Here is a 17184-nt window from a genome sequence, read left to right on the forward strand (position 1 = left end):
GAGGCGCAACTTTTTTCGATTTGGTATCGAGTATTGTGGGTCCAATAGTGAAACAAAACGCCGAAACCCAGTGTCCTCGACGATTGAAAGCGGTTGAAAATCGTCTGTTATCATGGCCACTAGTGCTTCATCTAGCTGTTGTTGCTGTTTACTTCCCTCTATGAAGATAAACGTAAGATTTAGATCAGTGCTCCTGCGAGAGGATACGTTATGCTCGACAACTAGTCCAATAAAATTACATATCGTATCGTGCAAAAGCTAGGATAGTATAGGACCGCTTCGGACACTATCCGAACTTTTGCACGGAATTCACCTTTTGTACCATACGTACCTGGATATTTTGTCTGCCTCGCACTATTGGAAGAATGAGCCTGTGTATCCACGGACGTCGCTGTTTTATTGCTCGATAAATTGTGCAGTTTAAGATGTCTACTCGTGCCCGTTGGATTTTTTGATACATTACGGAGATTTTTACGACAAATCTTGCAAGTAACGTTATCTTCATCCTCCGTAAAGTATTGCTAGCACCATGACGTTCGTTTTCGAGTGTCCATATTGATTTGAATAACAACTTTACTCGAATGAAACTTGAGACATACTAGTCGCGAGCACAGCGAGCGTGTTTGTCTAGCGGCGGCATTCAGTTCATAAAACAACAGCGGCGCGGCGTATGTTGTGGCAGCCAACTGGCGCGCAAGCGGCACACCCCGCCGAGCCGTTTCTCGTGAGCTTCTCGAGAATTCTCGGTGCGCTCGAGTCGCCGCGCCTCGCCATCCCATCACTACGTTCCATAGTGGGCGTACGTCAGCAGTGCTGTCTCAGATGCAGCAGCTTCACGTTGTTGTTTCGCAGCTGGCATTGTCTCTCCCAGCTGAGGGGGCTGTTGGGCGCCGGTAGACACTGTGCGACTCGGCGCCTAGTAGGACACTGGTTCGACCCTCTCGCCGCCCAGCGGCGCAGCCAGCAGGAAGAACACCGGCGGTACTGCAGCAGCAGCCAACACGCAGCGGACGCCGGTCGACATCTCAGCGTGGCCGGTGGCCAGCTTCTGTACTGTGACGCCCCTTCCCCCCTCCTTCACTCGCCGGTAGGAGACGCGACTCGTCACGATGTTCGGTCCGGTCGGTGTGACGTGGAACACCACCTGTAACTCCCGTAAGAAAACAACTCCTCGCGTCGTTAAGAAATATTGCCATCTGTCCGTAACAGTCTTCTCAGTTTCTGCGAACTGGTAAACTGCAATCTTTTATTTTTATGGCCGGTTATTTCCGTGATGAAATAAAATCCTGATTCTTGATTTCATCATTATGGTCGTTTTTCACATCATACATAGAGAGGATGAAATTTTTCTGTCTACTATTCCGTTTCTATGCCGTTGCTACGTCCAGTTACGAACAACCGTCCGACGTAATTCCAGAGATAACTTATTTTGGAGTAACTGTTTTTTTTAATAAGCCGTAATACTGATTTAAACTAATCACTCTTCACTGTCCATTATTCATGTACTCACGTAGTCAGTTAATATGTTTAAAGAGTTAAGCGACACTCAGGTTTACCTTTTGACTCAGATTTTATTGTTCTTTCTGTAATTAATTGTTTGTCCCTGCAACACACGCACACCGATGTGTCATTCAAGATTAAATTCTGTTCAGTTCAGTACTCGTGGCGATGACGACAACTTTTGACTAATCGACGTACTTGTCTTTCTTCGTGTCTTCGTTTTATTGTGTCCTACTCAAGACTACGAATTGTTTTTCTGTCGTTGATCCATTGCTCTCAAGGTTTGTAACTGTTCATCAGTACGAAGGCTAAGTTAGTCCAATAAACCAATATCAGTCAATCGAAGTCTTACTATACCGTCCCGTTGAGAACGGTAAAGATTAAATTTCATCAGTCGCATGACTTAGCAATACTTCCGTCTCTACCTCACGAGCCGGCCGGAGTGGCCGTGCGGTTCTAGGCGCTACAGTCTGGAACCGCGAGACCGCTACGGTCGCAGGTTCGAATCCTGCCTCGGGCATGGATGTGTGTGGTGTCCTTAGGTTAGTTAGGTTTAAGTAGTTCTAAGTTCTAGGGGACTTATGACCTCAGAAGTTGAGTCCCATAGTGCTCAGAGCCAAATTTCTACCTCACGAATTATCAAACTTCCAAAACTGAAACAATCTAATAGCGTTTGCGTCCAGACAACTATCGCAAAAGTACTCTAGAGCGACTCAAGAGCAACTAACAACATTTTCATATCCGAGTTGCATTTTAGTCGCATTGAATTTCCTTTTCGATGCGGCTGCAACTCTCTTCCATGGTAAATTTTATCTTTGACTGAATTACTTTCTTGGATTTAACCTTCGTTCATATGGATTTCAATTTATTCTATAGATATTTGATAAAGAATGTATAATAATCCTTTCCTTTTATCTCCCCTTTTTGTATGCTATTCTCAGTATTTGAATAATATAGGTGTTAATCAAAATATCACCAGTGTAGATTTTATCGTCAATAGTTGCCGTCACTGTCAAGATGACTCACTTCCCTACTTTAAGTTTCCACAAAGTTTATTAATTGGGGTTTTCTGACCTTGGGGCGTTACACAACGCAGGTCATGTTACGGTTGAGGTCACCTACTCCGTCGAGGTGTCTCGAAACGCCAGTTATTACTCCCAGCGGCCGGCACCGTACAAGTACGCGCGGCACTCTGGCAAGTTGGCTGTGTCGTCAACTGCTTGCCTTTGTGACGGCACATCTACATCTACACACATACTCCGCAAGACACCATGCAGTGTTCCATTCGCAAATAGAGAGAGGGAAAAAGACTGTCTATATGCCTCCGTATGAGCCCTAATATCTCGTATCTTTGTGGACCCTACGCGCAATGTATGTTGGCGGCTGTAGGATCGTTCTGCAGTCAGCCTCAAATTACAGTTCTCAAAAGTTTTTCAGTAAAACGTCACACTCCCTCCAGGGATTCCAACTTGAATTCCTGAAGCATCACCGTAACACTTGCGTGCCGCTCGAACCAACCAGTAACAAATCCAGCAGCCCGCCTCTGAATTGCTTCGAAATCTTCCGTTAAGCTGGCCTGGTGCGAATCCCAGATCGGACTGTACTAAAAAATAGGTCGAACTAACGTCCTGTAAGCAGTCTCCTTCACAGATAAACCACAGTTTCTTAAAATTCTCCCAATAAACCGAAGTCGATCATTCGCCTTCCCTACTAGAATTCTTACATGCTCGTTCCATTTCATATCGCTTTACAACGTCACACCCAGATATTTCAACGATATGACTGTGTCAAGCATGACTTTACCAATGCTGTAACCGAATATTACGGGTTTGTTTTTCCTACTCATCCGCATTAACGTGCCAGCTGCCATTCATCACACCAACTGAAAATTTCGTCTAAGTCATCTTGTATCATCCTACAGTCACTTATCTTCGACTCCTTCATTTACGTGTACAGAAAGTAATAGCGGTCCTGTCACACATCCTTGGGACACTCCTGGCGATAGCCTTATCTTTAATGAACACTCGCCGTCGAGAACAACATACTGGGTTCTACAACTTGGGAACTTCTAGCCATGCACGTATCTGGCAACCTATTGCGTATGCTCGCATCTTCGTTAAGAGTCTGCAGTGGGATATTGTGCCAAACGCTTTTCGGAAATCTAGAAATATGGAATCTGCCTGTTGCCCTTCTCGATAGTTCGGAGTATATCATGTAAGAAAAGGGAAAATTCAACTTCACACGAGCGATGCTTTCTAAAATCGTGCTGCTTCGCGCACATAAGCTTTTCGGTCTCTAGGAAATTTTTCATAGTAACAGGAACACTGTAGTGAATTTCGTTGACGTCGTGGTGGTGAGGCAACAGGTTGAAGAAAGCCAAAATATGTAATAGATGTTGGCTAGAAAGGTGTTCCTAGAGCCTTTGGTCGTGAAACGGCAGATATTGAGATATACGATTGCAGAATAGAAACCGACTACAATCGCTTAGTAATAGAAAGGCATCAGCCAGATTAGATACCTACAAGATACTACAAACATAATGCGAGAAAACTTCCTCCCCTTATAGCAGCAGTTGATTGTAGTTCGGTGGAGCAACTAACGGAACTTAGCGACTGGAAAAAAAAAAACGCATGTCATTCCCGGTTTCAAGCAGGTCCGCAGGACAGATGCACACAATTATAGACCTATATCGTTGACATCAATCTGTTGTAGAAATATAGAACATGTTTTATTCTCAAGAACTATGGCGCTTTTCGGCAATCAAAATCTGCTGTGTAAAAATCAGCATGGATTCTGCAAACAGAGATTTTGCGTAACTCAATATCTCTGTTCCTCCCTGAGACCGATAGCAATGTAAACAGTGCTCAGGTCGATTCCGTGTTCCTTGACTTCAGGAAAGCACTTGACACCGTCCCGCACTGCAGAAGAGTGAAAAAATACTAGCTTATCGAGTACCGGACAAGATCTGGGACTGGATTCAAGACTTCCTTACAAACAGAACTCAACACGTCGCTCTTAACGTAACAAAACCGACAGATGTAAATGTAATTTCTGGAGCACCTCAAGGAAATGTGAGAAAGTGTGAGAGGACCATTACTGTTTAGAATGTGTGTATATGATCTAGTAATGCACCGGAACCAGAAGACGGTATCTAGTTGCAGAATGACCTGCAGAGGATTGATGAATACTGCAGGCTCTGGCAGTTGACCCTGAACGTAGGTAACGTAACATGTGCATACATAGGAAAAGAAGTCCACTACTGTACGACAGCATTATTGATGACCAGTTGCTGGAAACTACCGCAAAATATCTAGGAGTAATTATCCAGAGCGACATTAAGTGGAAACAGCACATAAATAATTGGGAAAGTGATTCAAAAATGGTTCAAATGGCTCTGAGCACTATGGGACTTAACATCTGAGGTCATCAGTCCCCTAGAACTTAGAACTAGTTAAACCTAACTAACCTAAGGACATCACACACATCCATGCCCGAGGCAGGATTCGAACCTGCGACCGTAGCGGTCTCGCGGTAATGCGTCGGAACCAGAAGACGGTATCTAGTTGCAGAATGACCTGCAGAGGATTGATGAATACTGCAGGCTCTGGCAGTTGACCCTGAACGTAGGTAACGTAACATGTGCATACATAGGAAAAGAAGTCCACTACTGTACGACAGCATTATTGATGACCAGTTGCTGGAAACTACCGCAAAATATCTAGGAGTAATTATCCAGAGCGACATTAAGTGGAAACAGCACATAAATAATTGGGAAAGTGATTCAAAAATGGTTCAAATGGCTCTGAGCACTATGGGACTTAACATCTGAGGTCATCAGTCCCCTAGAACTTAGAACTAGTTAAACCTAACTAACCTAAGGACATCACACACATCCATGCCCGAGGCAGGATTCGAACCTGCGACCGTAGCGGTCTCGCGGTTCCAGACTGCAGCGCCAGAACCGCGCGGCCACTTCGGCCGGCTGGGAAAGTGATTGCCAGACTGAGATTCATAGGAAGAACCTTAAGGAAATGTAACTCATCCACGAAAGAAGTGGCTTATCAGGCGCTTATTCGACCGATTCTTGAGTACTCTTCACCTATCTGGGATCCATATCCGGCAGGACTGATAAAAAAGATGTAGAAGATCCAAATAAGAGCGGTGCGTTTCGTCACGGAAGCGTTTAGCCGGTGCGAAAACGTTACAGTTATGCTCGAAAGCTCCATTGGCAGATGTTACAAGAGAGTCGTTGTGCGTCACGGAGTGCTCTACTGTCGGAATTTCGAGAGAGCACTTCCCGGGATGAGTCGAACGACATATGACTTACTCCTCCCCGCCGCCATATGTCTCGCGTAATGACCAAGAAGAGAGAATTTCAGAAATTAGAACCAATACAGAGGCTTATCGATAATTATTCTTCCCACGCGCTATTCACGAGTGAAGCATGGTAGGGGGGATCAGATAATTGTACCAGAAGTGCCCTCCGCCATACACCATTAGGTTGCTTTCAGAGTGCGATTCAGATTTAGATGTTGATGTAGGTGAAATCTCAAAGCTATTTCGTCGCTTACTGTGAAACTAACATAAGCTGCCCACATATGCCCTAACTCACTCTTAGCACTGTATTATGTATTTCGTTGAAATTCCAGCGCAAATTATGTACTGAGAACAGTAAAGGATGGTAAATAGCATTTTTGCTAATCACCGGCAAATGTTGTTGGTATTGTTGTGGTCTTCAGTCCAGAGACTGGTTTGATGCAGCTCTCCATGCAACTCTATCCTGTGCAAGCTTCTTCATCTCCCATTACCTACTGCAACCTACATCCTTCTGAATCTGCTTAGTGTATTCATCTCTTGGTCTCCCTATACGATTTTTACCCTCCACGCTGCCCTCCAATACTAAATTGGTGATCCCTTGATGCCTCAGAACATGTCCTACCAACCGATCCCTTCTTCTAGTCAAGTTGTGCCACAAACTTCTCTTCTCTCCAATCCTATTCAATACCTCCTCATTAGTTATGTGATCTACCTATCTAATCTTCAGCATTCTTCTGTAGCACCACATTTCGAAAGCTTCTATTCTCTTCTTGTCCAAACTATTTATCGTCCACGTTTCACTTCCATACATGGCTACACTCCATACAAATACTTTCAGAAACGACTTCCTGACAATTAAATCTATACTCGATGTTAACAAATTTCTCGTCTTCAGAAACGCTTTCCTTGCCATTGCCAGTCTACATTTTATATCCTCTCTACTTCGACCATCATCAGTTATTTTGCTCCCCAAATAGCAAAACTCCTTTACTACTTTAAGTGTCTCATTTCCTAATCTAATTCCGGCAGCATCACCCGATTTAATTCGACTACATTCCATTATCCTCCATTATCACCGGGAAAAATAGTACTGAAATCCTTCTGGGATCTGCCGCGTCGTTTTATAAAACAGCGGAGGTTGGGATTACTTGTTACACAGGGCAACTTGTTACACGCGAATTTTGTGTTAAACGCTGGAACAACGCCATTCCCTTCCAGTAGGCGGTATCATCGTATAGTACAGGCGTGCTGCTGTCCGCTGGAGAGCGTGCTGTCAGTATTAGAGCGTCTCCGGAAGAAAACTTTGATTCTCTCTGTAATTCTTCGTTCTACGAGTATTTTTTAAATAGAAACGTATAATTCCTGTATATCAGAGCAAGTGCTGTATAACATGAAAGCCTTTAGCTTAAGGTGAATGATAAAAAGTTTTAAAATTTGTCTGCAATAGCGAATTATGCTTATATGTAACCAAACATGAAATGGCTATGTACGGAGCAGTTCGTTACAGTTTCGTCTGGGCTAGTTGTTACGTCGTGGCAAGCTGCTCCACGTCATATGCAGTATCTTAGTACGTACTTTCCTTGTGAAAGCAACATGAGACATTACAAACGTTCAGATGTGTGTGAATTCCTAAGAAACCAAACTGCTGAGGCCATCGGTCCCTAGACTTATACACTACTTAAACTTAACTAACTCACTCTAAGGACAACTCACACACCCATGCCCGAGGGAGGACTCGAACCTCCGCCGGGGGACGTGTGGGGGGAGGGTCGTGACATGACGCCTGTAACCGCGCGGCCACTACGCGCGGCGAGAAATCACAAAAAGGAGGCAGGCAAAGAGCCAAAAGAAACCTATAACAAAGTGGGAAAACAAGTAATGTCAGACTAACAGTCAGACTTTCCTGTAATATTGATAACAAAGTCATATGTAAGGAAAAAACAATGAAAAACACAAAACTACGAGGGAAGTCAAGAAATAAAGGGACTTTGGCAATTTCTCTCCTTAGGAAATGGTAACATTGCTTGTATCCAGGACTGACGTCTCGTCGTCTGCATCAATTCTATACATGTCACTCTTATTTCCACGTGAGTCGTTATGTTGTAGCTGACTGTGAAGCATGGCAGCTCTATTGTCGATGTGCACCAAGGAGGAAATGAGGACAGTGATTCGCTTTTTGTGTGTGGGAGGTGTTAGGGCTGCGGAAATTATTTGTCGAATGCAAGCGGAGTATGATGACAGCTGTTTATCGCGAAGCAATATCTACGAATTGTTAAAATGGCTCTGAGCACTATGGAACTTAACTGCTGAGGTCATCACTCCCCTACAACTTAGAAGTACTTAAACCTAACTAACTTAAGGACATCACACACATCGATGCTCGAGGCAGGATTCGAACCTGCGACCGTAGCGTATCTACGAATGGATAGAGCGCTTCAAACAGGGAAGGACTGCTCTAAGTGAAGAAGAAAGATCGGCACACCACTGACGTCAACAATTGAAAACAATTTGGAAGTCGTTGAGGGTATAGTGATTTAAAACAGGCAGATCACAGTGGACGAAATCGCCAATACTTTACATGGTTCAGCGCATTCCGTCTTACACGACAGGTAAAATTTTCGGAAAGTGTGTGAAAGGTGGGTACCGAAAGAACTGTCAGCGCAGCATAAGGCGCAAGGAGTGGACGCCCGTCGTAAAAATTTGGCTCGTTGTCATCCCGAGGGAGTGGATTTTTACGGCAAATCGGTACTGTAGATGAAACGTGGATGCGTCATCACTAACCGGAAACAAAGGCTGCGAGCATGGTTTGGAAACACCCGTCATCACCAAAAGTTAAGAAATTTCGTCAGTCATCAGCAGGTGAGATTATGCTAACATTATTCTGGGACATGAAAGGAGTGGCAGCCGTTCATTTCACCCCAAGAGGCGAAACTGTGAACAGTGAGAAATATTGTGTGTTGCGAACTAAAATGAAACCTGCAATCAGAGTCAAACGTTGCATAAAACTGCGAAAAGATGCCACCCTGCAGCAAGACAACGCTCGGCCACATTCTGCCGAAACAATAAAGGAAGTGGGATTCGAACTGCTGGAACACCCTCCGTACAGTCCGGACCTGCCTCCAAGCGATTTCCGTATGTCTGGACCATAGAAGGAAGCGCTCAGGGGAAGAAGATTTGCAACCGATTCAGAAATCATTGATGTGGTACAAAATTGGTTGCAGGTGCAACCAAAAAACTTGTTTCTGAGAGAATCAAAAAACTTCTGAAACATTGGACAAAGTGGTTGAAATGCAGGGAAGCTATGTAGAAAACTAATGTATGTTTCAGTTTTCTATCGTTAGAATAAATATTTCTTTTCTCAACATTCCCTCTGATTTTTGACCTCATCTCTTATAATATCTTTGGTAAATGCTTAATAGCTTACCTCACCACTGTAAGAACTTGCTCGATTGTGGGGTAAATTCTTATAATGTGCATGCACAACTGGAAATAATGCCAAGTCAGTGGTATTCCTGATACTTGAGCATAAGGAAAAGAAACCGCAGAGAATCTGAAGCAGTTGTAGCTAGAGTATAAAATAGCTCTAAAACCTTTGTGTACAAAAATTATTGAAAAAGTTGGAACAATTAACTCTTACTTAAAATACTAAAATGCTAAGATAAGGCAACGTTTCAGTTGTGTTGCAGCGGCCTTCCTCAGGGAAAATTGTAACTAGCTGGGAAGTAAGTGTTTCCGTACATCGCCTTTCTAGCGGTGTCATAAGACCAAAATCGGTATTTGTAAGCACCCACTTGCCAGCTGATTACTCTTTTCCCTGAGGAAGGCCGCTGCAACACAATTGAAAGGACTGTTTATTTTAGCATTTGTATTGTAAGTATTTTATAAGATGTCACGGACAATACACCAGAAGATGTTAATGAGGCTGTCACTAGGCATGGAAGCCCACGGATTTAAGACTGTCATAAGTGTTTATATCAAGCAGTTCGTGCTTCATGCCTCTATGGACATCATGCCTCTTTGGACAGTCTTTCTCTGTAAAGACAGTGAATCTATTGGCACATCATTGTAAGGATCCCAAGGTCCTGCAGAAGCCCTGTCCCACTAGTAAATGTACAATTTCAAGAGTGTAAAAATCCCAACGGCCATGAAGAGGCTGTTGTAAGATATACATAATATTTTTACTATTCGCTTCTGTAGAATAAGTACTATTTTGATGATGGCTGCATTGATCCAATAAAAGTAGACCACAGGACAGCAGTGAGTGGTAGTATGCTATGAGTCCCGCCTGCAGGTCAACTCAGTGAGAGGGACTTCGAAGTGGAAGTACATTCCCTCTCTCTCACCCTCTCTGTCTCCCCCCCCCCCCCCCCCCACACACACACAAAACTACCAGTGTGTGCAACGCTGTGTTTATTGCTGTTGATCTAGAAGAGTTAGGTCTGCTTGGGAGCAAAATCTCACAGCTACCAACATTGTTGATAAAGTACCATATGTGACAACAGTGGTGGCAGCACTGGAAGCCAGTGTGAGGGTGGAGATGGTGGCAGTACTGGTGGGTGACCTGGGGATGGCGGTGGTGGCCGGTGGAAGAATGGAGGCGGCGTTGGTGTGTGTGACTCGGTACTTAATTAAAGTTTGTGTGCTAACCGTTCTGTCAAGTATTTACGTGAAAAAAAATGTTCAAATGTGTGTGAAATCTTATGGGACTTAACTGCTAAGGTCATCAGTCCCTAAGCTTACACACTACTTAACCTAAATTATCCTAACACACACACACACACACCCATGCCCGAGGGAGGACTCGAACCTCCGCCGTATTTACGTGAATCTTCTTCTTCTTCTTCTTCTTCAAAAGTTGGTTAAGTAATACATTCCAGATTGCTGATATTCATTTTGTTTCTCTAATTTAAGTTTGCATTGTTGGGGTAAACAGATATGCATGTAATTTTTGGCTTACATCAGATAGTGACGAAGCACGATTCATACTTTTCACATAAGCATAACACCCTACGAAACTCTTCACAAAAACGTCCTCTGACGTGTTCTGTAAGAACATACCACGCACTCTCTAGCGATGTGTTCGCTTGGAGGAGAGATTGGGACCATATCGATGATGTGTACAGGCGTCCCAGCGAAACTTCTACAGCGTAGTCGATACACGTGAGACCGCCTGCATGTCGCCGAGGTTGTTTCAGGTGCGGTACAGAAGTTTCAGTAGGAAGGCGGTACGCATTCTCCGTGCAGTCTAGATCTCTCCCTAAGCTATTTCCATTTTTTGAAGCCCCGAAGGAAGAAATTCGTGACCGTCGATTTGCTTCGACCGGAGAGGTGGCGGGGCCGACGACAACCGAAAAACCTTTTCCTGTGAAGGCACTGACAGTTTTGTCTCACAGTGGGATGAATGTATTAACAGTTATGGCGACTAGGAATAATAAACGGCTACCTTACGTTTTTCCATCTGCCTCGTTTTCACCTGACTCCCCCTTATACAACTATACCGTCAAGTTCCGTCTCCGATAACGGGAGACATCTCCAAAGGTAAAATGGCAACTGCATCAAGCAGGAAATAAAATTCAGCGAGACTAACGTTTATCAAAGAAAACACATTACCATGGGTGCGAGTTAAGAGACCATAGAAAGTTACAAATACCGTGACATATTTGGAAAAAACGACATTCCGTTTAAGGAGACGGTGCTCGACTTATTACAACTTATGTTATGTTCCGTCTCTCCAACTATATGAAAGGCAGTTTGATTTTGGCCATAGGCGTTTCGCTTCTTTTATTATTAAGCTTTTTCAGTGACCCCTTTACACATGTTTCTTTTATATATGTAATAAGTGCATCAAATAGTACCTCCAAGTATGCTAATATGTTACGTTTTCCCATTTTACTCTCGTGTTTTTTAGGTTAGAAACAACTTCTGCGGCACCAGTTTAGTGACGTTAAATTATCGTTTGGTGATACTTAATGATTTGTCATGCTTTTAGTCCAAGTGTGTCATCCTGGAAATGTGTTGACTCAAGTCTCCATACTCCAGATGACAGATTTTCGGCGCTTTTACGTCAACATTTATTAAACAGTTCACTTGCACTTTTCCCCGTGTGTTCAACATGTGTGTGTATTTACAATGTGTAATGTTACCAGCTGTCACTTTTCGCATTTGATTTAACTGCAAAAACGAAACATACCTCCATAAAGTTTGAAGCAACTACGGAACGAAGGACAACGGAAAAAATGACATTTTTTAAATTTTTGACAGTCATTTTTTATGCCACAAACATAACAGATTTAGGCCTGCAGTCGCCATCTTCTATGCAATGGGCGGAATTTGGTGAATAAATGGTCATGAAAACGCATGAATATTTGTTCACCACAGGCTGCCAGTAGCGTCTAAATGTAACCATTCTAGGCCGAAACAGGTCGTGATTGTGTCATAAAAAAGTGATTGTGTCGAAAATTTAAAAAAGGATTACATTGTAATAATTTTAAAAGAAAATAAGGAGGTATTAAGTTAGACAAAGAGTTGATGTGAAATTTGTACCAATAGAATACCGAGCGATTACTTTTAATCGAGAGCCATGCCGACAGCCAAAGATAATTACGCATTCGACATTACGTAGCGAATGGTGGTGCCCTCTATATAGCTCTACAATTTTGGAGGCCTTTAGAGCCCTTGATACAGTCGCCGTTTTACCTCTGAATGCTGCAGTCGGAGACGAAGCGGCAGTTTATGTTCCGATCACAGCCACTCAGCGAGGAAGTTTCGACTGAAGTAAACAATGGACCTTAAAACTTACCAGGGGCGTTCAATAAGTAAAGCATCTCATTTTTTTCTGTAAACACGTTGGTTTTATTCACGATTGCAATACACTATATTACACTACTGTCCATTAAAATTGTTATACCACGAAGATGACGTGCTACAGACGCGAAATTAAACCGATTGGAAGAAGATGCTGTGACATGCAAATGATTAGCTTTTCAGAGCATTCACACAAGGTTGGCGCCGGTGGCGACACCTACAACGTACTGATATGAGTAAAGTTTCCAACCGATTTCTCATACACAAACAGCAGCTGACCGGCGTTGCCTGGTGAAACTTTGTTGTGATGCCTCGTGTAAGGAGCAGAAATGCGTACCATCACGTTTCCTACTTTGAGAAAGGTCGGATTGTATCCTATCGCGATTGTGGTTTATCGTATCGCGACATAGCTGCTCGCGTTGGTCGAGATCCAGTGACTGTTAGCAGAATATGGAATCGGTGGGTTCGGGAGGGTAATACGGAACGCCGTGCTGGATCCCAACGGCCTCGTATCACTAGCAGTCGAGATGACAGGCATCTGATCCGCATGGCTGTAACGGATCGTGCAGCCACGTCTCGATCCACAGATGGGGACGTTTGGAAGACAAAACCAATCTGCACGAACAGCTCGACGACGTTTGCAGCAGCATTGACTATCAGCTCGGAGACCATGGCTGCGGTTACCCTTGACGCTGCATCACAGACAGGAGCGCCTGCGATGGTGTACTCAACGACGAACCTGGGTGCACGAATGGCAAGACGTCATTTTTTCGGATGAATCCAGGTTCTGTTTACAGCATCATGATGGTCACATCCGTGTTTGGCGACACCGCGGTGAACAATGATTGGAAGCATTTATTCGTCATCGCCATACTGGCGTGTCACCCGGTGTGATGGTATGGGGTGCCATTGGTTACACGTCTCGGTCACCTCTTGTTCGCATTGACGGCACTTTGAACAGTGGACGTTACATTTCAGAAGTGTTACGACCCGTGGCTCTACCCTTCGTTCGATCCTTGCGAAACCTTACATTTCAGCAGGATAATGCACGACCGCATGTTGCAGGTCCTGTACGGGCCTTTCTGGATACAGAAAATATTCGACTGCTGCCCTGGCCAGCACATTCTCCAGATCTCTCGCCAACTGAAAACGTCTGGTCAATGGTGGTCGAGCAGCTGACTCGTCAGAATACGCGAGTCACTACTCTTGATGAACTGTGGTATCGTGTTGAAGCTGCATGGGCAACTGTACCTGTACACGCCATCCAAGCTCTGTTTGACTCAATACCCAGGCGTATCGAGGCGGTTATTACGATCAGAGGAGGTTGTTCTCGATACTGATTTCTCAGGATCTATGCACCCAAATTGTGTGAAAATGTAATCACATGTCAGTTCTAGTATAATATATTTGTCCAATGAATACCCGTTTATCATCTGCATTTCTTCTTGGTGTAGCAATTTTAATGGCCAATAGTGTATATATCTATCAATTCTTGACATCTATCTTTACAAATTTCCTTTTTCTGGCGAACATACGTGCAGGTCGTCTCCTTATAGTGACCTGTCAAAACTCTGGCATCTCCCTCTCGCTCTCCACATCCACCGCTGCTGGCGGCTCACCTCCAACTGCCCAACGCTACATGCTGTTCACATCCAACTGCCCAACACTACACAAGCAAATATTCCAACGATGGCAACCAGCCACAGACTGCACGCAGCACAGTCAGCGCTTTTCATACAGAGCGCTACGTGGTGTTACCAACATAAAAACCTAAACAGCCTACCTACAACTAAAAGGGCTGAAGCAAGAATACTCCAAGATATCCCACAACAAAGTGTGCATTTTTTCAAGCGAAACTGGCCGAGAAGCATAAAATGTGTTGCATTACTTATTAAATACCGCTCGTAATTTGATGTTTGTTGCACGGTGTTGCAATTGCAGTGGCCTGCACCGCATGTGTAGATGTAGATGTAGTTTTGGGATGCTGAGCAGGGCGCCCCGTGTGCCTGCAGGTGCGAGCCTCCGCAGGAGTGGGGCGGGCCGTGGTCTCTGCGCAGACTGCTGCTGGAGTCGCAGCCCACAGCTGGAGACGGGGCTGGAGCTGGAGCTGGAGCTGGAGCTGGAGTGTCGGTGCGCGCCACGCTGGTGACCCACGTGTACGCGGACGACTGGTGCGCACTGCCCCTCTACTCGGTCTCCGTGGTCGCCACGCTGCTGCAGGAGCGCCGCCACGGTGAGGCGCGGACCCCACCACAGTCGTCTCTCACTAGTTTTGTGTGGTGTGCGTACTGTAAGACCTTCAAATGGTTCAAATGGCTCTGAGCACTATGGGACTTAACATCTATGGTCATCAGTCCCCTAGAACTTAGAACTACTTAAACCTAACTAACCTGAGGACATCACACAACACCCAGTCATCACGAGGCAGAGAAAATCCCTGACCCCGCCGGGAATCGAACCCGGGAACCCGGGCGCGGGAAGCGAGAACGCTACCGCGCGACCACGAGCTGCGGACTGTAAGACCTTCGGTACACACACCATCAGATTATTTGACTTGTCGCTCTAACGAAATAGGCGAGTGTCAGCAACATGCGAGCTTTTTTTGGTCTGAGCGATCCCTCTGAGCATCATTGCAAACTTTCGCGTTTTGTCTCTGGATCGCACTGAAAAAAACCAACTTTCATCACCAGTGATAACACTGCTCAACAATTCTAGATTGATTTCCGTTTCCTCTAACAGATCGGCTGCCACATTTTTCCGTGTTTCTCGCTGTTGCAGTGCGATATTTTTGGGGATCATCGTGGCGTGTTTATCTTCTGCCGTTAGGTCAGACGATACAAATGCCACTTTCACGCTTAGAGTAGCAGATTGACGGTAACCGACTTTAAACGGAACTTGATTAATTTTCACACACATTTATTAAAAATAATAACAAGCATAAAAATTACTTAACTTGGTTCTGGATGCTATTTACAGTTGACAATCTGAAGTTCCTTTGGTATTGGTACGTTAATCTTATTTTCACATATATCTCTGATACTTGCCAAAAGTGTCTATACATTTATCTTCATGGCTATGTACAGGAATATGATAATCTTATTAGGCGCACACTGAAACTTCACTACAGACAAATGCAGACTGACTAATGGGAGGTCTGTACACTCGTTATAATACCTCGCGCACTCATGTGTCACTGCGCGAGTGTGATCCGTGAGGAGAAAAGGTTCTACGTTACCAGCGATCTCATTGGCTGCGTTACATATTAATACGCGGATCGGTGGAAGCAGAATTTGGTCCGTCTCTATGGCAGCGCCATCTCATAGTGCGGAGATGGACGAGCGCTGCGCCTGCGCTGTTGTGCTTAGCGGGGCGCGCTCTAGTGGGAAAGTTGTGTACGCGCTGGCTACGTGGAACTATGTACACAACATTTTGCGTGTCATCCCAGTCGAGTGTTAGAGTGCATACTGTAGTACTCGGTCTGTAGCAGTGCAGATGTCGCGTTGTGGGAGGGGACAAAGGTAGTGATGTGGGCTCCCATGCCGACGTGGGAGCACGCTAAGAGAGATACAGTTTGTAGCGACCAGGCAAAACTATTTTCGTTCAGCCACCACTTTGCATTGTTTCATCACTCTGGGTCCACACTCATCAAATTAGAACACATGAAATATTACTGCACTTTATTACAGTCAGTTCCACAAGTACGTGTATGCCGTTATCTCTCTGAAATAAAAGGCACTATTATAAATAGCTTGGCATCTTAGCCGTTTCTCCGGTAAATCATCCACGTTTCCAACCCCTAAATATCGTTTGACCCACTTCGCAACGATTGTATTCGACTTTCTAAGAATCTTAGCAGCAGCTCCATATGAAAGCTTTGGTCCCTGTGGATGAATTGCCGGCCGCGGTGGTCTCGCGGTTAAGGCGCTCAGTCCAGAGCCGCGCGACTGCTACGGTCGCAGGTTCGAATCCTGCCTCGGGCATGGATGTGTGTGATGTCGTTAGTTAGGTTTAAGTAGTTCTAAGGTCTAGGGGACTGATGACCACAGATGTTAAGTCCCATAGTGCTCAGAGCCATTTCTTTTTTTTTTTTTTTTTTTTTGTGGATGAATTACCAGGAGCACTGTCTCGTTGCACTTCAGATACTCGTATTTTGCACTTATTGTAAACTGAAACCGACAAAAAAGTGGAAATGAGCGTTTGGCGTCATTGGCCGGGAGGCCCCTTGTGGGGCAGGTCCGGCCGCCTCGGTGTAGATCTTATTACATTCGACGCCACATTGGGCGACCTGCGCGTGGGATGGGGATGAAATGATGATCAAGACAACACAACACCCAGTCCCTGAGTAGAGAAAATCTCCGACGCAGCCGGGAATCGAACCTGGGCCCATAAGACGGCAATCCGTCACGCTGACCACTCAGCTATCAGGGCGGACTAACCAACAAAACAAAACAGTCAATTCCCACAGTGATTATGTATACACTGTGCAAAATCGCACTGATTACAGATTCAGGACCACTACCAGAGATGTCACTCCAGATGTTACATTGAAAATTATGGCGTTCA

At 44.7% G+C, this 17184-nt stretch overlaps 1 protein-coding gene across 1 annotated transcript in view; it reads left to right on the forward strand.

Annotated features, from left to right (window-relative positions):
• LOC126199701 (uncharacterized) overlaps positions 1-17184 on the forward strand; it is a 401314-nt gene that overhangs the window by 368219 nt on the left and 15911 nt on the right. Inside the window, exon 3 of the mRNA XM_049936628.1 lies at positions 14634-14854. Coding sequence (XP_049792585.1) covers positions 14634-14854 — 221 coding nt within the window. The remainder of the gene's footprint in view (positions 1-14633; positions 14855-17184) is intronic.

The sequence above is a fragment of the Schistocerca nitens genome, chromosome 8 (assembly GCF_023898315.1).
Source record: "Schistocerca nitens isolate TAMUIC-IGC-003100 chromosome 8, iqSchNite1.1, whole genome shotgun sequence".
NCBI lineage: Eukaryota > Metazoa > Arthropoda > Insecta > Orthoptera > Acrididae > Schistocerca > Schistocerca nitens.